Consider the following 14,674-nt stretch of genomic DNA (forward strand, 5'->3'; position numbering starts at 1 on the left):
TTGTCAAATCCTAATATTATGTAGATCAACTCTATAATGAAGGTAAGTAGAGGGAGGGGTATATACCTATGGAGGGAGGGTATAGATGAGGAGAATGGATAAGGTGAGGTGGGGTTTTAAGGGAGCAAAGAAGACTACAAGCAAAATTGTCCTAAAGCAAAGGAAAGCCCATGTTTCTTTCATGTGAGGATTGTCCCCCTACCCCCACTCCATGTGCCCATTTAACCAATTAAACTCAACCTTCCCTACTTGTATTTATCTACTAAGATTGGGACCCATTTCCCTTTTTCAAAATCTGAGCTTTTCTTCACATCCTCAAAAGTTGTGACTGTTGTCATGCAACCACTTTCTAGCCACTTCATCAACTATACATACACATTGATGTGTCTATTTAGAGTAATGGCATGTTTTTTATTGAATGTTTTTAACACATTTATTTGATTGTTTTTTGTTTTCATCTTTAATCTTATATTATGTTAACAATATTAGACATGTATATCAGGGGTGAGATCGGTATAAATAAAACTAATTTACTAAACATACATCTAACAAGTGTAATTACAGTCAAAACTATAGTAAATGTTATAAAAAATAAAATAGTAATTACTCTTTAGTTCAAAAGTTAGAGAGTAATAATAATTACTCCAGTGTTAACATAAATACTCTAGTTATTTGTACACTTCTCACACTAAAAGTTATTTGTATTCGATCTCATGCATTTTGAAAGCGATCAAATGACTAAAAGTATAATTGCTAATCAAATATGCATGATAATCGAACCAAGGGTTCAAAAAAACCAAGTCTTACAATTTTGAAATCAAACGGAACTACAAATAAGCATTCACCAAACCCTAATAATATTTGTACTAGATCCTAACAACCTAAAGATAATGATGACTTGAAATAAAAGATCAACCTAATAAAGATAGAAATGAAATAAATATTTTATATTCAAATATTCGGATAATCATAAATCTAGATCCCATTCCAAAACGGGTTCAACTCCGGGATCATCATCCTCATCATTTTTGAGATATTGAAACATAGTAAGGAAAACTATTGGTTGACAAAAAATGCAACCCTAAATGATGGAATTCGAGTTTGATAGCTAGGTCAAACCGCCTATTGTCATTTGTCACATGATCCCGCTTGTCAAGACCTTTCCGTCCGTCAATCATGGGCCTTGTGACTTCACTTCAAACCCAAGTTATACTCGTTTAAAGCTCGAGCCATCATATTTTCTTTTTTCCTTTTATCAAACTTGTGTAAGTAAAATCCCAAGCTTTTGCATCAACTCTTTAATCCTAGGAGTTTTGTGACCTTGATGAATCAAGAAGGGTTTGATTTTATTTTTATTTGGTCACATCTTAACATACACCTTTAAGGCATATATAATACAAACATTTTAAATCTTAGCATATACCTTTAAGGCTTATATAATACAAACATATTAATTAGTCTATTTGTATTTACTTGTTCAATTATTTATATAACTAATAATGAATTATTTGTTTTTTTCTATATTATGTTGCCACTTGATGATACGTGTGTTGGTAATTGATAGTTTTCTCCCCAAAATGCTAACAATGTCACTATAGTTGTATACTTGTATGTAATTTTCCTAAACATTTTCTTTAACTGTAATATTTTATTTTCGAAAATGCTAAATATAATTCTTAGTTGATGTGGATAATTCAGAAGTAGTAGTAATAGTAATAATAATAATAATAATAATAATCATCCAAGCATGGTTTTCCATACGTTAAAATGTGGATCACAACTTCACAAATTCACAACATAAACATAAAAGTATGATTTGCTCTCTAAACAAGTGATATCAAATGTATTTTCTACAAGAACTTATTGTTTAGATAGAACTTGACAACTACCTATATGTAATAATATATTTTCTTATAATGTTTTTAAAAAATATATAACAATGTAAATTGCCTTTGTATTCTTTTGTCAACGATGTTTATAAAACTAAAATTATTATGACATCAATTAGCACGCGAAGGACTCATAATTTGATTTTTTGCTTCATGAAAAAAAAAAATACATGTTATTTATTTACCAACTACTATTAAAAAATATACACGGAATATATATAATTTACAAATAAATTCAGAAAAAAGAATGATTATTTTATAATACTTATTTAAGCTCCTTGAGAGTTTAAATACACTGTCATCTACTCATCCATATAATATGCGTAGAAACATCCCAAAGTTTAAATGGCACTTTATGGATCTTGTGAAAAGCATGACATGTCTTCATTTCAAGGTTGAAGAAAGTCAACCCAAAAAAGTGTGTTTGGTCAATGAATATGCCCAGAAATACAAGTTTTTGTATGGGCTTGAGCTTCTTACCTTGTAAGCCCAATAATAATAAATTTATGTGATAAGAAATAAAATTTGTTCATTTTTTCTCATAAATACAATAATTTCGATTTGAACTCATAAACCGTACTCTGATTTACTACTCTTGTTCGCTAATTAATTTGCTAGTTTCCTGTTTTAGAAACCCCGATTTTTCTTAAGATTATTTTTATATCATACAACTGAACAAATTAAAACACGAGGGAAATACGCAACTTAAACTGGATTCACCTCAGACTGTCAAACAACAATTTTTAATGATTTTTGACAGTTCAAATGGAATTTAAAACGAATGAAACAGGGATGAAACATTTGGATCTTTTGCTTTAGGTGCAAAAATCATTCGATTCACAAATCACATATTGAAGATGTGAATCTTTTACCCTCGAAAACCAAAATGTTGAAAATTTAAGAGGTCCCCTAAATAATGTGGGTCTAAAGTGAACACTTTTTTTCTATATGGGCCACTAATAAATAAACATGCCACTTGTGATAAATACAGTTTCCCATCCAATAATGAATAACTTAAAAGTGTCACTATAACAAAAGAAGTAAAACAATGTAACATAGTAAAGTAAACAGTTCAAAACAATATTGTATAAAAAATAAATGTGAGACATATTGGGACAGAAAATAGTGTAGCAATCATAAATGCCAAAGAAAAAAGCCTCAAAATTTGCATCTTCACATTTCTCACTTACCCAAATTTTTGATGCATCTTTTCATATGCATTAACTACAACTGTTAACATTAAAAACAAAACCAAAAACCCGCTAAGCCGAGTTACCAAATCAACAGAATACGGGCCCACGAGCGCCTAAACAGTAACCACTAATCCTAACCCGCTATTTCCCCCTTCCTCCAATTCTTCGTTAATAGCTCCACACAGCCCATCTTCTTTAGATGGCAAATCATCACACAAACCATCAAATTCAAGAAAATCATTAGGGTTTGTTTCTGATATGAGACTGGAATAAACATCAACCAACTCGGGTTCAAATTCAAAATTAATCAAATCCACAAGTTCCTTATCATTATCATTATAGGTTGAATCAAGAGACTTGTGAATTAATCCTTTGTCGTTTGTCTCGGTTTTGATGTTTGATTTATCTGTCAGATCCAAAACATGAGTGTCTGCAGAGCTGTCATCTTTAATTTCTTCTTCTTTGAAGAACACGCCTTTCGGGCTTAGTTGCCTATCGTTGGCCGGGTTGGGCTTGGGCTGCACTTGTTGACTGACTATGTCTTTGACTACTTTGACATCAGGAGTATGTGAAGGAAGGAAAATGTGAATAACAGGATACTCGATGATAGTTAAATTTCTTAATTGTTTGCTTAGAGGGGCGTTTATGTCCAACTCACGAACTGGTGATTTTGGATTCTACATTTAAACATAATATTTTTGAAATGTTAGAAATGCTGACAACCAAAGTACAAAACTAAATATAACTCCACGGATCATATTACTATGGTGGCAAAATGAAAAGGTTGGATAACATTTAGGCCTGTAAACGAACATAAACGTTCAAGAACTGTTTGGCGGGAAGTTCATTTATTTAAATAAACGAACGAACATGAACATATTTTTTTGTTTTAATTAAACTAACAAACATTAGCACACGTTTTGGTCATTCATCTAAGTTTGTTTGATTGTATTTGTTTGTTAAAATTTTAATAAAAACACAAGTTATATTTATACAAATATAAGCATAAAAGGGACCCGTTTAAATATATATTTACTTGGCTACTTTTAAATGAAAAATAAAACAAACGTGATTATCCACTAGAGCTTGTAGTTGTGAAGAAATATGTTTGGTCAATTATGTTCATGACTTCATTTGTGTTCATTTATGTTTGTTTGTTTGTTTAAGTTAGATTGTGTTCGTTTATGTTCGTGAACTGTTCATTTTAAACGAATGAGCATGAACGCACACGAACATGCCGATTTTCTTAATGAACGAGCATGAACAAAAGAATTTGTTCGATTATATGTTCATGTTCATGTTCAGTTAAAATTAAATGAACGAGGTCATAAACACAAACATGCCCATGTCCTAGATATGTGTGTGTCAACCAGGGTTTGGTTGACCCGAACTACTTTATTGTTCAAATCTTTTATTTCTTTTTTGAATGATTAGTGTGTAAAATATGATTACATTTACAAAATTGTTTTAAATTATCTAATTTCTAGAATATAATGATTTAAAAAGTTTAAAAAAAATAATTTGCATAATAGTTTGCTAGTTCTAGTGTTTGACCCATTTAAGTTCGTTTCCCCTTAAAGAAAATTGACCCATTTAAAGAAAATGGGTCAAATTTTCCACCTCTACTAATGATAAACAAACAAAATCGGTGATCACTCAATCCCCTATATAAAAGAAAATCAAACAACATAAATAGTTCAAGATTTTATATAAGAACCTTTGGGTGTTTGCTGATATAAAACTTCAGAGATTCCACAGGCTCAAGATAAAACGGCTTCAACAGATGATTTGTTGAGCCAGATTCTAGATGTTTCTGGATAACCGAGCAAATATTCGAATCTTCATGAATTCTGAAATAACAAAATTAATATTTGTTAGAAAACAAATGAGTATTTAAAAATATTTGATAATGAATAAGCTTACCCATGGTCAAGAATATTAACATTGGTTGAATGAAAGCGCCATTCTATTGTCCAAGAGATAGATTTACACCTGTAAACAAAGTCAATCAAGATTTGATTATATATATAAAGTTTTTATTTATTATGATGAGCTCAAAATGTAACAAAAAAAAAGGTTAACGTGTTGTTATAAGATGTTTTGTTGGTTTGTCTCTTTGACATTCCATTTGGCATGACAAAAAGTCTAATTCTCCGAGCCTTAGCAGCATTCATTAAGGTCCTAATGTAGAAAGAAATCCTGGAGGAATTCCCGCAGATATTTACTCTCCTTCTTTTGGCAGCATCAGCTATTCTTTTCACATCCTCAAGCATATTATAATCTGTTTGTACATGTGATAGGCAATAAGAGTAGATAACAGATATAATAGTTTGAAATAAAATAAAACGGGTAGATATGGATAGTTCTACGGTTTGTTTGGACACAAAAAATCACCACCAAACAAACGGTAGGGTGACGACATCCAACTAGAAATACATATACACTACTACGGTTAGTAATCGAGTCTAAGAATACCACCCAACACACTTTTCTTCATTTTAAAACTCACTGCTTCATTTCTTGTGTTTTACAGATTACATAGAGAAAGAAAAGAAACCGAGGACGCACATTCCTAAGGCTACTACCTAAACATTTGCGAAATGCAAATGGCAAACTAAAGGACTTAAAAATGCATAGAAATAAAACAAAAGACTGAACATGGGGAAGTGATGCACTTTTTTGACTAATGTGCTTTTCATGTAAAATAGAATGTTATATTTTACTAATAAAAATGGGTATTTGGTCTGAGTGTCTGACCCATGAACTCACAATGATGTTAACCCGTTTGTTGAATGTGGTCCATATCTATCTTTGAACCGATTATACAATGACTAGCCACTCTCAAATTGTGATGTTTTGCTCGGTTGTAATGTTATCACCATGTTTAAGTCAAAAGGTTGAGCACAAAGGTCAAGGAATTTGATCCCTCATCAAACTAACCACTAGATATTATAATTTGATGCAACAAAGAAACAGTTTTAAGTACTTCGATTGAAGCAAACTGTTTATTCTAATTGCTTTACAAATTCTTATTCTAATTGCTTGTTTGAGTCTGATTAATGTACCTATATAATCCTTCACTAAGCAGAATTGCCAAACATTCACCAATCACCATTGTTTTAAAAATCACGATTAGACGCCGATTAATCCAAATTAGAGGCTACCAATTGGATTTCACTTAATTGACCCCTAAAACTGGTACCAGTCAAATTACAGTCAAAATTTTTGAAGTATTTAAAAAAATATATGCGTTTTTTTGGTAAATTTATACACAAAATTTTGCGTGTGTGTTTGTATACGTATATATATATATATATATATATATATATATATATATAATTTTGAAAAATTGCATATAAAAGTTTACTCCAATTAAGCACTAGTTGGTACCCTACTGCCTAACTAGCACCTAGCAAGTTCTACAGCTCCACCTATCACCGCCCGACTAGCACCTAACCGACCCCTAAAATTGGTACCAGTCAAAAATATGAAAAAGTCGGTCAAAATTGCTCAAACTCTGGTCAAGATCAGTATAATTTCGGTCAAAATATTTGAATTGTTTGAAAAACTATACTTACTATAAAAATTTATAAATATGAAATTCGTGCGTGCGACAAAAACCGACTGATAATCAAATTTTATATATAATTTTTTTTCGTGTGTGTATGTGTACATACACATTATATATATGCACATACATGTATATATAATTTTGAAAAACTACATACAAATATCCAATCCGACTGGCGCCTAGCGATCATCTCCGACACGGCGTTATCTTACACCTAACTATCAGCTCAAACAAGCCCTAACACGCACTAATTTTATAATTTGGGGGAAATTGAGTAAATACAAATCAAGCTAAATTAAAAGTTTGAGTTTAATCAACAATTTACCAGACAAGAGGAGATTATCGTCGAATTTAGAAAGTGGAACGAACTCCGTAAGCTGTTGTCGTTTGCCTGTGCATCCGGTGCGTTGTTTATGAGCCTTGACACATGGGAGACTACAAGATCGTACGGAGCAGCCTGGACATTTGTACTTGAACTCGTTTGTTTTGCATTCGGTGCATAATTTGGATGATGGTAGTGGTGGCGGTGGTTCCATTTTTGTTGGATGATTGATTAACTACGCCTCTGTTTGCTTCTCTGATGGAGGTTTATGAGGTTGTGGGAAGAAGATGTCTAGGGTTTATGAGCTCAATAATTGATATTTTTTTAAAGAAAGAAATAAATAAATATCACTATTACTAAATAAAAATATTAACTCATATTTACAAACTTTTTTTTACGAGTCAACACGCTATCGATCGATGTTAGATAGAACGAAAAGTTATCGGTATGCCTTGTGATAACGAAAGTTGTATTAGTATGATTGAAGATGATGAATGAACTTTAAAACTGAGAAGTTGTTATAATTTAAATTAGTTATCTACTTCAATCACTATACAAGTACTTACGATACGTCTAGCTTCACTAACATAGTAACAAGTTTCGATTAGACAAAAATCTTTCTTTTAGGATGATGAATTTTACAAATATACACGTTGTAAAGAAAATACCCTATACGTAAGGGCGTAGCTTATGAGGGGGTGGGGTAGTCCCTTTCACCCACGTTTTTTTTTTGCTTCGTATGATTAATTTTCACGATTTCGTTAAGAAATTTTTATAAGAATCGAGCTCGGTCACCCCTGTAACTTAGCCAAAGCTTTGCCACTGCCTATACAAGATGTATATATACGACTCTTATAGACTTAATTGCTCATATAAGAACAATTTTATTTATTTATTTTTTAATTAATTAAAGCTTGTAAAAATATAGTTGTTTGATGATGGAGTTTAAGGCCATTAATCAAACATCCATGACCCGGCCCATAATGATGATTAATCAAAGAGTCTACAGCCCAGTTAACATAGTATTGAATGACATAAACAAACAAGTAGTCAATGACGCTAATTCAATGGTTCAACATTTGTCTCCATAAATGTCTTCCTTTAAATTAGTCTTGTCCTTAATTCTCGTATTTTCAATTAGTAATGTTCTTTTGGTATTTAAGTCTTGAAATAGAAACTAAAGAAAACATGAATGAATAAAAATGTCTCAGTCTCTTCTTTAATCTACTATGTTCTTCGAGAGTGGTTATCTCGAATCAACCGTATCAAAGAGGTTGGTTAAAAACAAAGTCGCTTAACATGGAGAGGTTGGTTAAAATCAATTAATCGATGATAGTGCCAAATGACGTTGATAAAAAAAACTACACGAGTTATAACGTACTCAAAACATCAGAACGTATACAACTCACATAAGCTCATACGAATCGTACCGGCCACAAAAAGTTTCCTCCTATATGTACTTTTTAAACTATTTGAATTTAGTCTAGCCGTTAACGTAATCTGCAAATTGTAAAGCTCCCGCGCTCGTACAACAATGGCGTCGGAAACAACCACCACCGCCGGTTCAGACAAATCGTTGAAGATCGCCATAGCCATGGCTCTTATCCGGTCCAACCTACTGAAGAAACCTTCCGATCCTCCACCTGCTTCATCCGATTCTGAAGCTCTCAAATGGAAACAAAAGGTACATTTATCTTCATTTACCTTCAAATTAGGTCAAAATTAACATTACTCAGTTATTATCAACTTATTATTGCATAGTTTGTGATTCCGTTTGTAAATTTTGTAATACAGGCCAAAGAGCGTAAACAGGAGATTCTAAGGCTCAAACAGGATCTCGTACAAGTTGAAGGTTTGTTCATATCTGTTTCTGTGTGTAGGATAGGCACAAGCTCGGCTCTTTTAACTTGAGCTTGAGCTCGGCTCGTTTAGATCTCTATTTCTAAAGCTATAGCTCGGCTCGTTTAGATCTCTATTTCTAAAGCTCGAGATCGGCTTGTGAGTAGTTTTTGAAGCTCGAGCTCGGCTCTTTTACTATTTCTTAATTATTCTTTTATATATATTTATAATTATTTGTTTATATTTCTTTTTCAATTATAATTTTATGTAGAACATAATATATATTATTTAGTTATTTTTTCATAATATTATATAGATTAATTAATAATTATTAAGATATATATATACATATATATTATAAAACTTTTATTAATGACGGGCTCGGACTCGTTTATTAATGAGCTTACTTTTAGGATCGAGCTTTTTCACGAGCCAATAGATCAGCTTGTTTGCAGCCCTAGATAATGTATGTGTTCAATTTTAGGTGATGTGTTTGTTATGCAGATGGAATGCAGCATGAATTGTTCGCAGGGAATGCGTCCTGTAAATGCTATTTTTTCGATAATTTGGGGAAGTTGAGCACTAATAAGGTGTCGGGAGAAGGATTTGATGAGAGGTTTAAGGACGTGTTACGTCGTCGATTTATTAGACAAGGTTGCGTAATTTAATATGTGATTATGTGATTGGTTTATTGTGTTATGTGTTACATGTTATGTGAGATATTTTGATTGATGTTGGTGGTGTAGTGAGACTGAAGGAAAGAAGAAAAAGAAGAAATGAGGGTTCTAGACAGAGATTACAGTTGTCCCGTATAATTTACTGCTAATATCCTTCACTTAAGTGTTAATATCTTAGGAGTTCTGCGGCCTCTGCCATAAAGATGTGACAGTTTTATTTATTATACTGTTTATATTGGTAGATAATAAAGCTGAGGAGATTGAACAACTTAAGGCCTCGGCTGATTTTCTGGTGGAGCTATGTGACACTGTAAGAGTGTGCTAGTTAACGAATACTGATTGCAATCATTCGGTTCATCATTCTACTTTGTTTATTAACCATGTGAGCCTAGTCTTTACAGTCTGTGTGTTACTGTTGCAGCCAAATGATGCTAACTTTGCAAACTGGTCACACCAAGCTGTATACTTCATTTTGGGTATATTTTTTTCATTCTATTCTGAAGTATAGCTTTGTTACCGTTTATGAATTGCATGTTTATCACCTAGCCATATGATTTTTGGCTAAAACCTTCTGCTTCCTTTCATTTAAAACCTATAATTTATTCTTATTTTTGTTCCTTTGTCATGTTCTTGAAGATTCAATCGGTAATACACTTTCCAAGGGAAATCATATTGAATCTGTTGAAGGGATTGTTGGCAGCTTATCGCTGCATTTAGTGCGAAAAATGTGCACTACATTACAAGTAAACGGTAAGTATTTTTCTGTTAGTAATTTTCTACCATTTCTATGCCATGATTGAGTTTTCATATTGCTTTTAAGGGATTAGAATCTCAATTCTCAACTTTAAATCCCTTTATAATTATTTTTCAGAAGCCCATCATGATGCCCGGTTTCATGTTCAGCACTTGCTTCGTAAGCTTGGAAGTGAGTCATGTATTGGACAACGAGTTATTCTTGCAGTTTCTCAAAGAATATGTTCACTAGCAGAAAATTTGCTGTTTCTCGATCCATTTGAATCTACTTTTCCTGATATGCACAGCAATCTGTACATTCTGTAAGTTTTTATTAACCATGGGCATGGTCAACTCCTAATAATCCTCTTGTTAACCTCAAAGTTCCATTTTTATGTACCAAAATTCGTGCTCTTGCCGCATTAATATTCTAACATAAAAATTTTGTCGAATTTGGTATTTTGAGATATAGATCATTTTGTCACACGTTCTTTGTATTTGGCAGGATCCAGCTTATTGAGTTTTTAGTATCGGACTATCTAATAAGCTGGTCAAAGTCAAATGGATTTGCAACAGGTTAGCATGTATTTTATCGTATGGGAATTACATATGCTAACTGGCTAAGAGTTAGTAATTTTATATTCAAATTAACTAAAGTTACTTCTGTGTGGATGATTTTGTAAGGGACAATATCATATATACACATAACCTTGAAAACTTGCATGATATCATATTTACCCAAACAAAAGAATTAATATCAAATATGCCCATTAAAAATACAACTTATAATATGACCATTATACCCTTCTCTGTCTCCTTCCACTCTAAACTCTAAATTCCAATGCAAGTTGTAAGAGAAGTGTATGATGGTCATAAATTTTATACTAGGAATATCAGAAACTATAATTTTTTGGGTATATATGATACTAGACCAAGTTTAGAGGTGCTATAAGAAATTATCCAATTTGGTTGAAAGATTACAACCTAAAACACCAAAGAAGTTAGTTTGAATATCTAAAACTAAATATACATATTTTTTTTAAGTTTATTCTGGTTGAACTGGTATAATCTCTTTTAACAGAAATATTGGGTTTTATAAAGATAGTTGCATAATATTAAAAGGTTCAAATGATAACCATGCTACAGAGTTGTTTGAAGAGTGGGTGACTTCAATCCTCCATGCTAGAAAAGGACTTCAGCTTTTAGAAAACAGATGCGGGCTTTACATTATATACATGGATCGTGTAATCGGGTTGATCGCCAAACTAGTGGGCCAAGCTAAATCTCTCCAAAAGCTCAACCCGAATACTCTTCAAAGCTTATTTTTCTGAATCTTTGCAATGTAAGCAACATAAAATCTAAGTTTAGAAAAAGTGAGTTGAATCCTCTAGTTGTAGTCGGTATAGAATAGAACTTTATGATAACCCGGAGCAATAAGTTCATTTTTACACTCATGAGTTTTGTATAGAGGTACCCGTTTTGATCCAATTACGTATACATTTGAATTTGACAAATGAATTCTTTTGAACACATACACGTGACACAATTATGTGAGCCCGACCTATTTTTTCCCATTTCTCTAATGATTTGAACTTGTAACACCAAATGACTATCAGCCTTTTATTGCGTGTTTGTGGTCATCTGTGTTAGCTGAAAAGACTAATATTTGTGTTAGTTGAAAAGACTAATACGCCCTTTTTGAAAACTTGCATGTTGAGCTTTTTGTGGGTTGTGACTGTTGTGAATGAGATCTTGCTGGTGATTAGGATTGATGAAATCAAGTTGGATTTAATGACCATAACCGTGGCCCGTGGGTACTTCTTGTTTCTCAACTCGCTTTTCTTTAACACTAAACCGAAAGCTGTGAAAGTTGTTTCTTAAGAATGATTGGATACAGTTAATAGCGGTTAGGTTCTTCATTCATGACAAACATAATTAAATATTATAATGGCCACATATCAATTTCATAAAAGTTATAATAAAAGTAAAACCAATAATCAACATACTAACCTCCATTTTTTTTGTTGATTCAAAATAAATACGATAATTTTTTATTTTAGTTTTGATATAATCAGTCTCTAAGAGCACTTATGTCCCATTTCTTCTTTTATAACCTACATCCTATAACTTTGGAAAATCTTATCTTGTTAGGGAAACTTTTCATGGTGTTCATTTTCTATCTTATTTTCTTTAAATTTCGTGAGTGAAATAAAAAGATAGTATTTTTAAGTGAATAGAACATAAGAAAATGGATTCTCATTATGAATTCTTTGATATCAACAATATGGAGTTAACTCATATGATGGGAGTTATCGCCTCTTAGTGAGACTGAGTTTTAACTCAAGCAATGAATGTACTTTTATAGGAGTTAACTCATAAGTTTGCGGTTTAAAAAAATATATGTAATAACTAAAATATTAATACTAAAAACAATCAAGCCCCAACTTATTTTTTATCAAATAAGCTGATTGGTACACGTATTATGAATTAAAAAAATATTGATTTGCAACCATAACTATGAACAAAATTTAACGAAACAATGTTTGAAGTGTGCAAAGACGGGGCAATATTTTGACAATGAACAAAATTGACAGACGACGGTAATCTTAACAACAAAAAATCTATCCGAGGCCATGGAAACATGTTTTTAAGATCTCGATCGAGCTTGAAGGAATGGTTTTGGATCTTGGTAGTGCAATAAAGGTGTAATTGGGTTTGGTGAAGGATAGATACAAGTAGTACCGTTATTGATTAATTTTCTTTGATTGTTTGCGCTTGAAAGAGCGGATCAGGTTTATGTGGGGCCAAATAGTTGTTCAGGCTGATGGTTTTGGTTTAGGCTCCCCGTACTTGCTGAATGATGTTGTGGAGTTAGATCAACTTATGGTTGTGACTAGGTCGATATCAATTAGGACGGGTATGGATAGTTGGTCATGGGTATTGGATACATAAAGTGATTTCTCAGTTAGATTAGAAGTATCTAATCTCTGCTACGTTATTTAAATTGTCCAATACTTGGGCTAAATGGGTACCAAAGAAGGTGGGGATCCTTGCTTTATTCGTTAAATTAGAGAGATTGGCTACACTAATCTCGGTAGCTAAAAGAAATATAACGGTCAATTTTATTATTTGTAAAATTTGTAGTGAGTGGCGGTGGTTGTTAAACGAGTCAAAATTTATGTTGTCTTTTGTCCTTTTGCTCACTATATATGGCAGATTATATCATAATAGTAATGGTGTAAAATCCCATCGATATTTGCTTTTGGCACTAAGACCAAGCGTACTGGCACGTTGTGTGCCGCGTTGTGAGCTATAACGCGGGGGTACACCGCCCCCCTGCGTTTTGTATTTTTTTTTGCTACGTTATAAGTAAAACGCGGATTAATGGCACGTAAATAAAAAAAAACCGTTGGGGCCATGTTTACGTTAGGAGCCGTTGGGTTTTTAAAAAAAAAATTATATTAATTAAATTTATACTTTAAAAACAAACCAAACTTATTTTTTTAACACATTCCTTCCACTTCTATACCAATTATATCTTTTACACAAATATTTATACCATCATGTTTTCGAATAACAACCAAAATATTCTCGGTTTCGGTCAATATGTCCGTCAAGGCAACCAAAATCCACAACCGAACCAATCTACCGCCTCGATGCCAACCGTACCCGTCCCGCATGTGTATGACCCGCAAATGGCCGCGTACTTTGCATTTCTACAAAACTTTATGCCAAATGCGGTGCCCGGTTTCCAAAACCCAACGACAAACATTTTTGCCGGTTAGGGTTCCCAGCCCGTCCCGGAGACCCAACCCGAGGTCGAGTTCGTGCCGGAGACACAACCCGTCCCGGAGACCGTAGGCGGTTCGAGCCAACGCGGACGTCCGAGAAAACACGGAAAGAAGCCCGCCGGCGAACCTCGGGTTAAAAAGACGGTGATAGCGTGGAGTATCGACGAGTGCGTACTATGTGCTCGTGCTTGGTGCGCGATATCGGAAGATGCCAAATGCGGTAGGTTTTTAAAATACATATATATTTTTTTAAATTTCTTATAACAAACATTAAACTTGTAATGTTTTTATTTTTTTTAGGGAACTATCAAAAAATGGAGGTATTTTGGCACAAAATTATAGAGTTGTTCTACGCGCTTGGCTGGGACTCACGTCGATAAAAAGATTCGTTACTGTCGAAATGGGGCGACATAAACACCAAATGCTTGGCTTTCTATACGGTTTTCTCTCGGATGAATCGAAATAGGAGTAGTGGTGTCTCGGACGTGGAAGTCATGGAAAATGCGTTGACAGAGTATCAACATAAGGTCGGGGGGGGGGGGGGGGGGGGCTTCAACTACTTTGGCATTTGGAAAGACCTATTGAGGTTTCACCCAAAATGGGGCATGGTGTTGGATGCCGAAGCTAAAAGTGGTCCGCGTAAAAAAAAAAGTCTAAAAC

At 33.3% G+C, this 14,674-nt stretch overlaps 2 protein-coding genes across 2 annotated transcripts; one reads left to right on the forward strand and one right to left on the reverse strand.

Moving 5' to 3' along the window:
• Nucleotides 1–2,987: 2,987 nt before the first annotated feature.
• On the reverse strand, nt 2,988–7,250 carry LOC143548023 (uncharacterized). Its single transcript, XM_077039293.1, has 5 exons — nt 6,979–7,250; nt 5,165–5,363; nt 5,006–5,074; nt 4,800–4,932; nt 2,988–3,759 (listed from the first exon to the last, which is right to left on the reverse strand). Exons 1-5 carry the CDS (start codon nt 7,187–7,189, stop codon nt 3,196–3,198), a joined length of 1,176 nt encoding a protein of 391 aa, XP_076895408.1. The 5' UTR covers nt 7,190–7,250; the 3' UTR covers nt 2,988–3,195.
• A 1,244-nt stretch (nt 7,251–8,494) lies between these two features.
• On the forward strand, nt 8,495–11,687 carry LOC143548025 (protein MULTIPOLAR SPINDLE 1-like). The gene is made up of 10 exons (XM_077039294.1): nt 8,495–8,659; nt 8,770–8,827; nt 9,319–9,468; nt 9,561–9,623; nt 9,734–9,801; nt 9,913–9,967; nt 10,128–10,241; nt 10,363–10,546; nt 10,729–10,799; nt 11,370–11,687. Exons 1-10 carry the CDS (start codon nt 8,510–8,512, stop codon nt 11,552–11,554), a joined length of 1,098 nt encoding a protein of 365 aa, XP_076895409.1. The 5' UTR covers nt 8,495–8,509; the 3' UTR covers nt 11,555–11,687.
• Nucleotides 11,688–14,674: the final 2,987 nt, after the last annotated feature.

Source organism: Bidens hawaiensis, unplaced genomic scaffold (genome assembly GCF_021521415.1).
Source record: "Bidens hawaiensis isolate Kalapana, Puna unplaced genomic scaffold, B.hawaiensis_p1.1 tig00014901_1, whole genome shotgun sequence".
Taxonomy (NCBI): Eukaryota; Viridiplantae; Streptophyta; class Magnoliopsida; order Asterales; family Asteraceae; genus Bidens; species Bidens hawaiensis.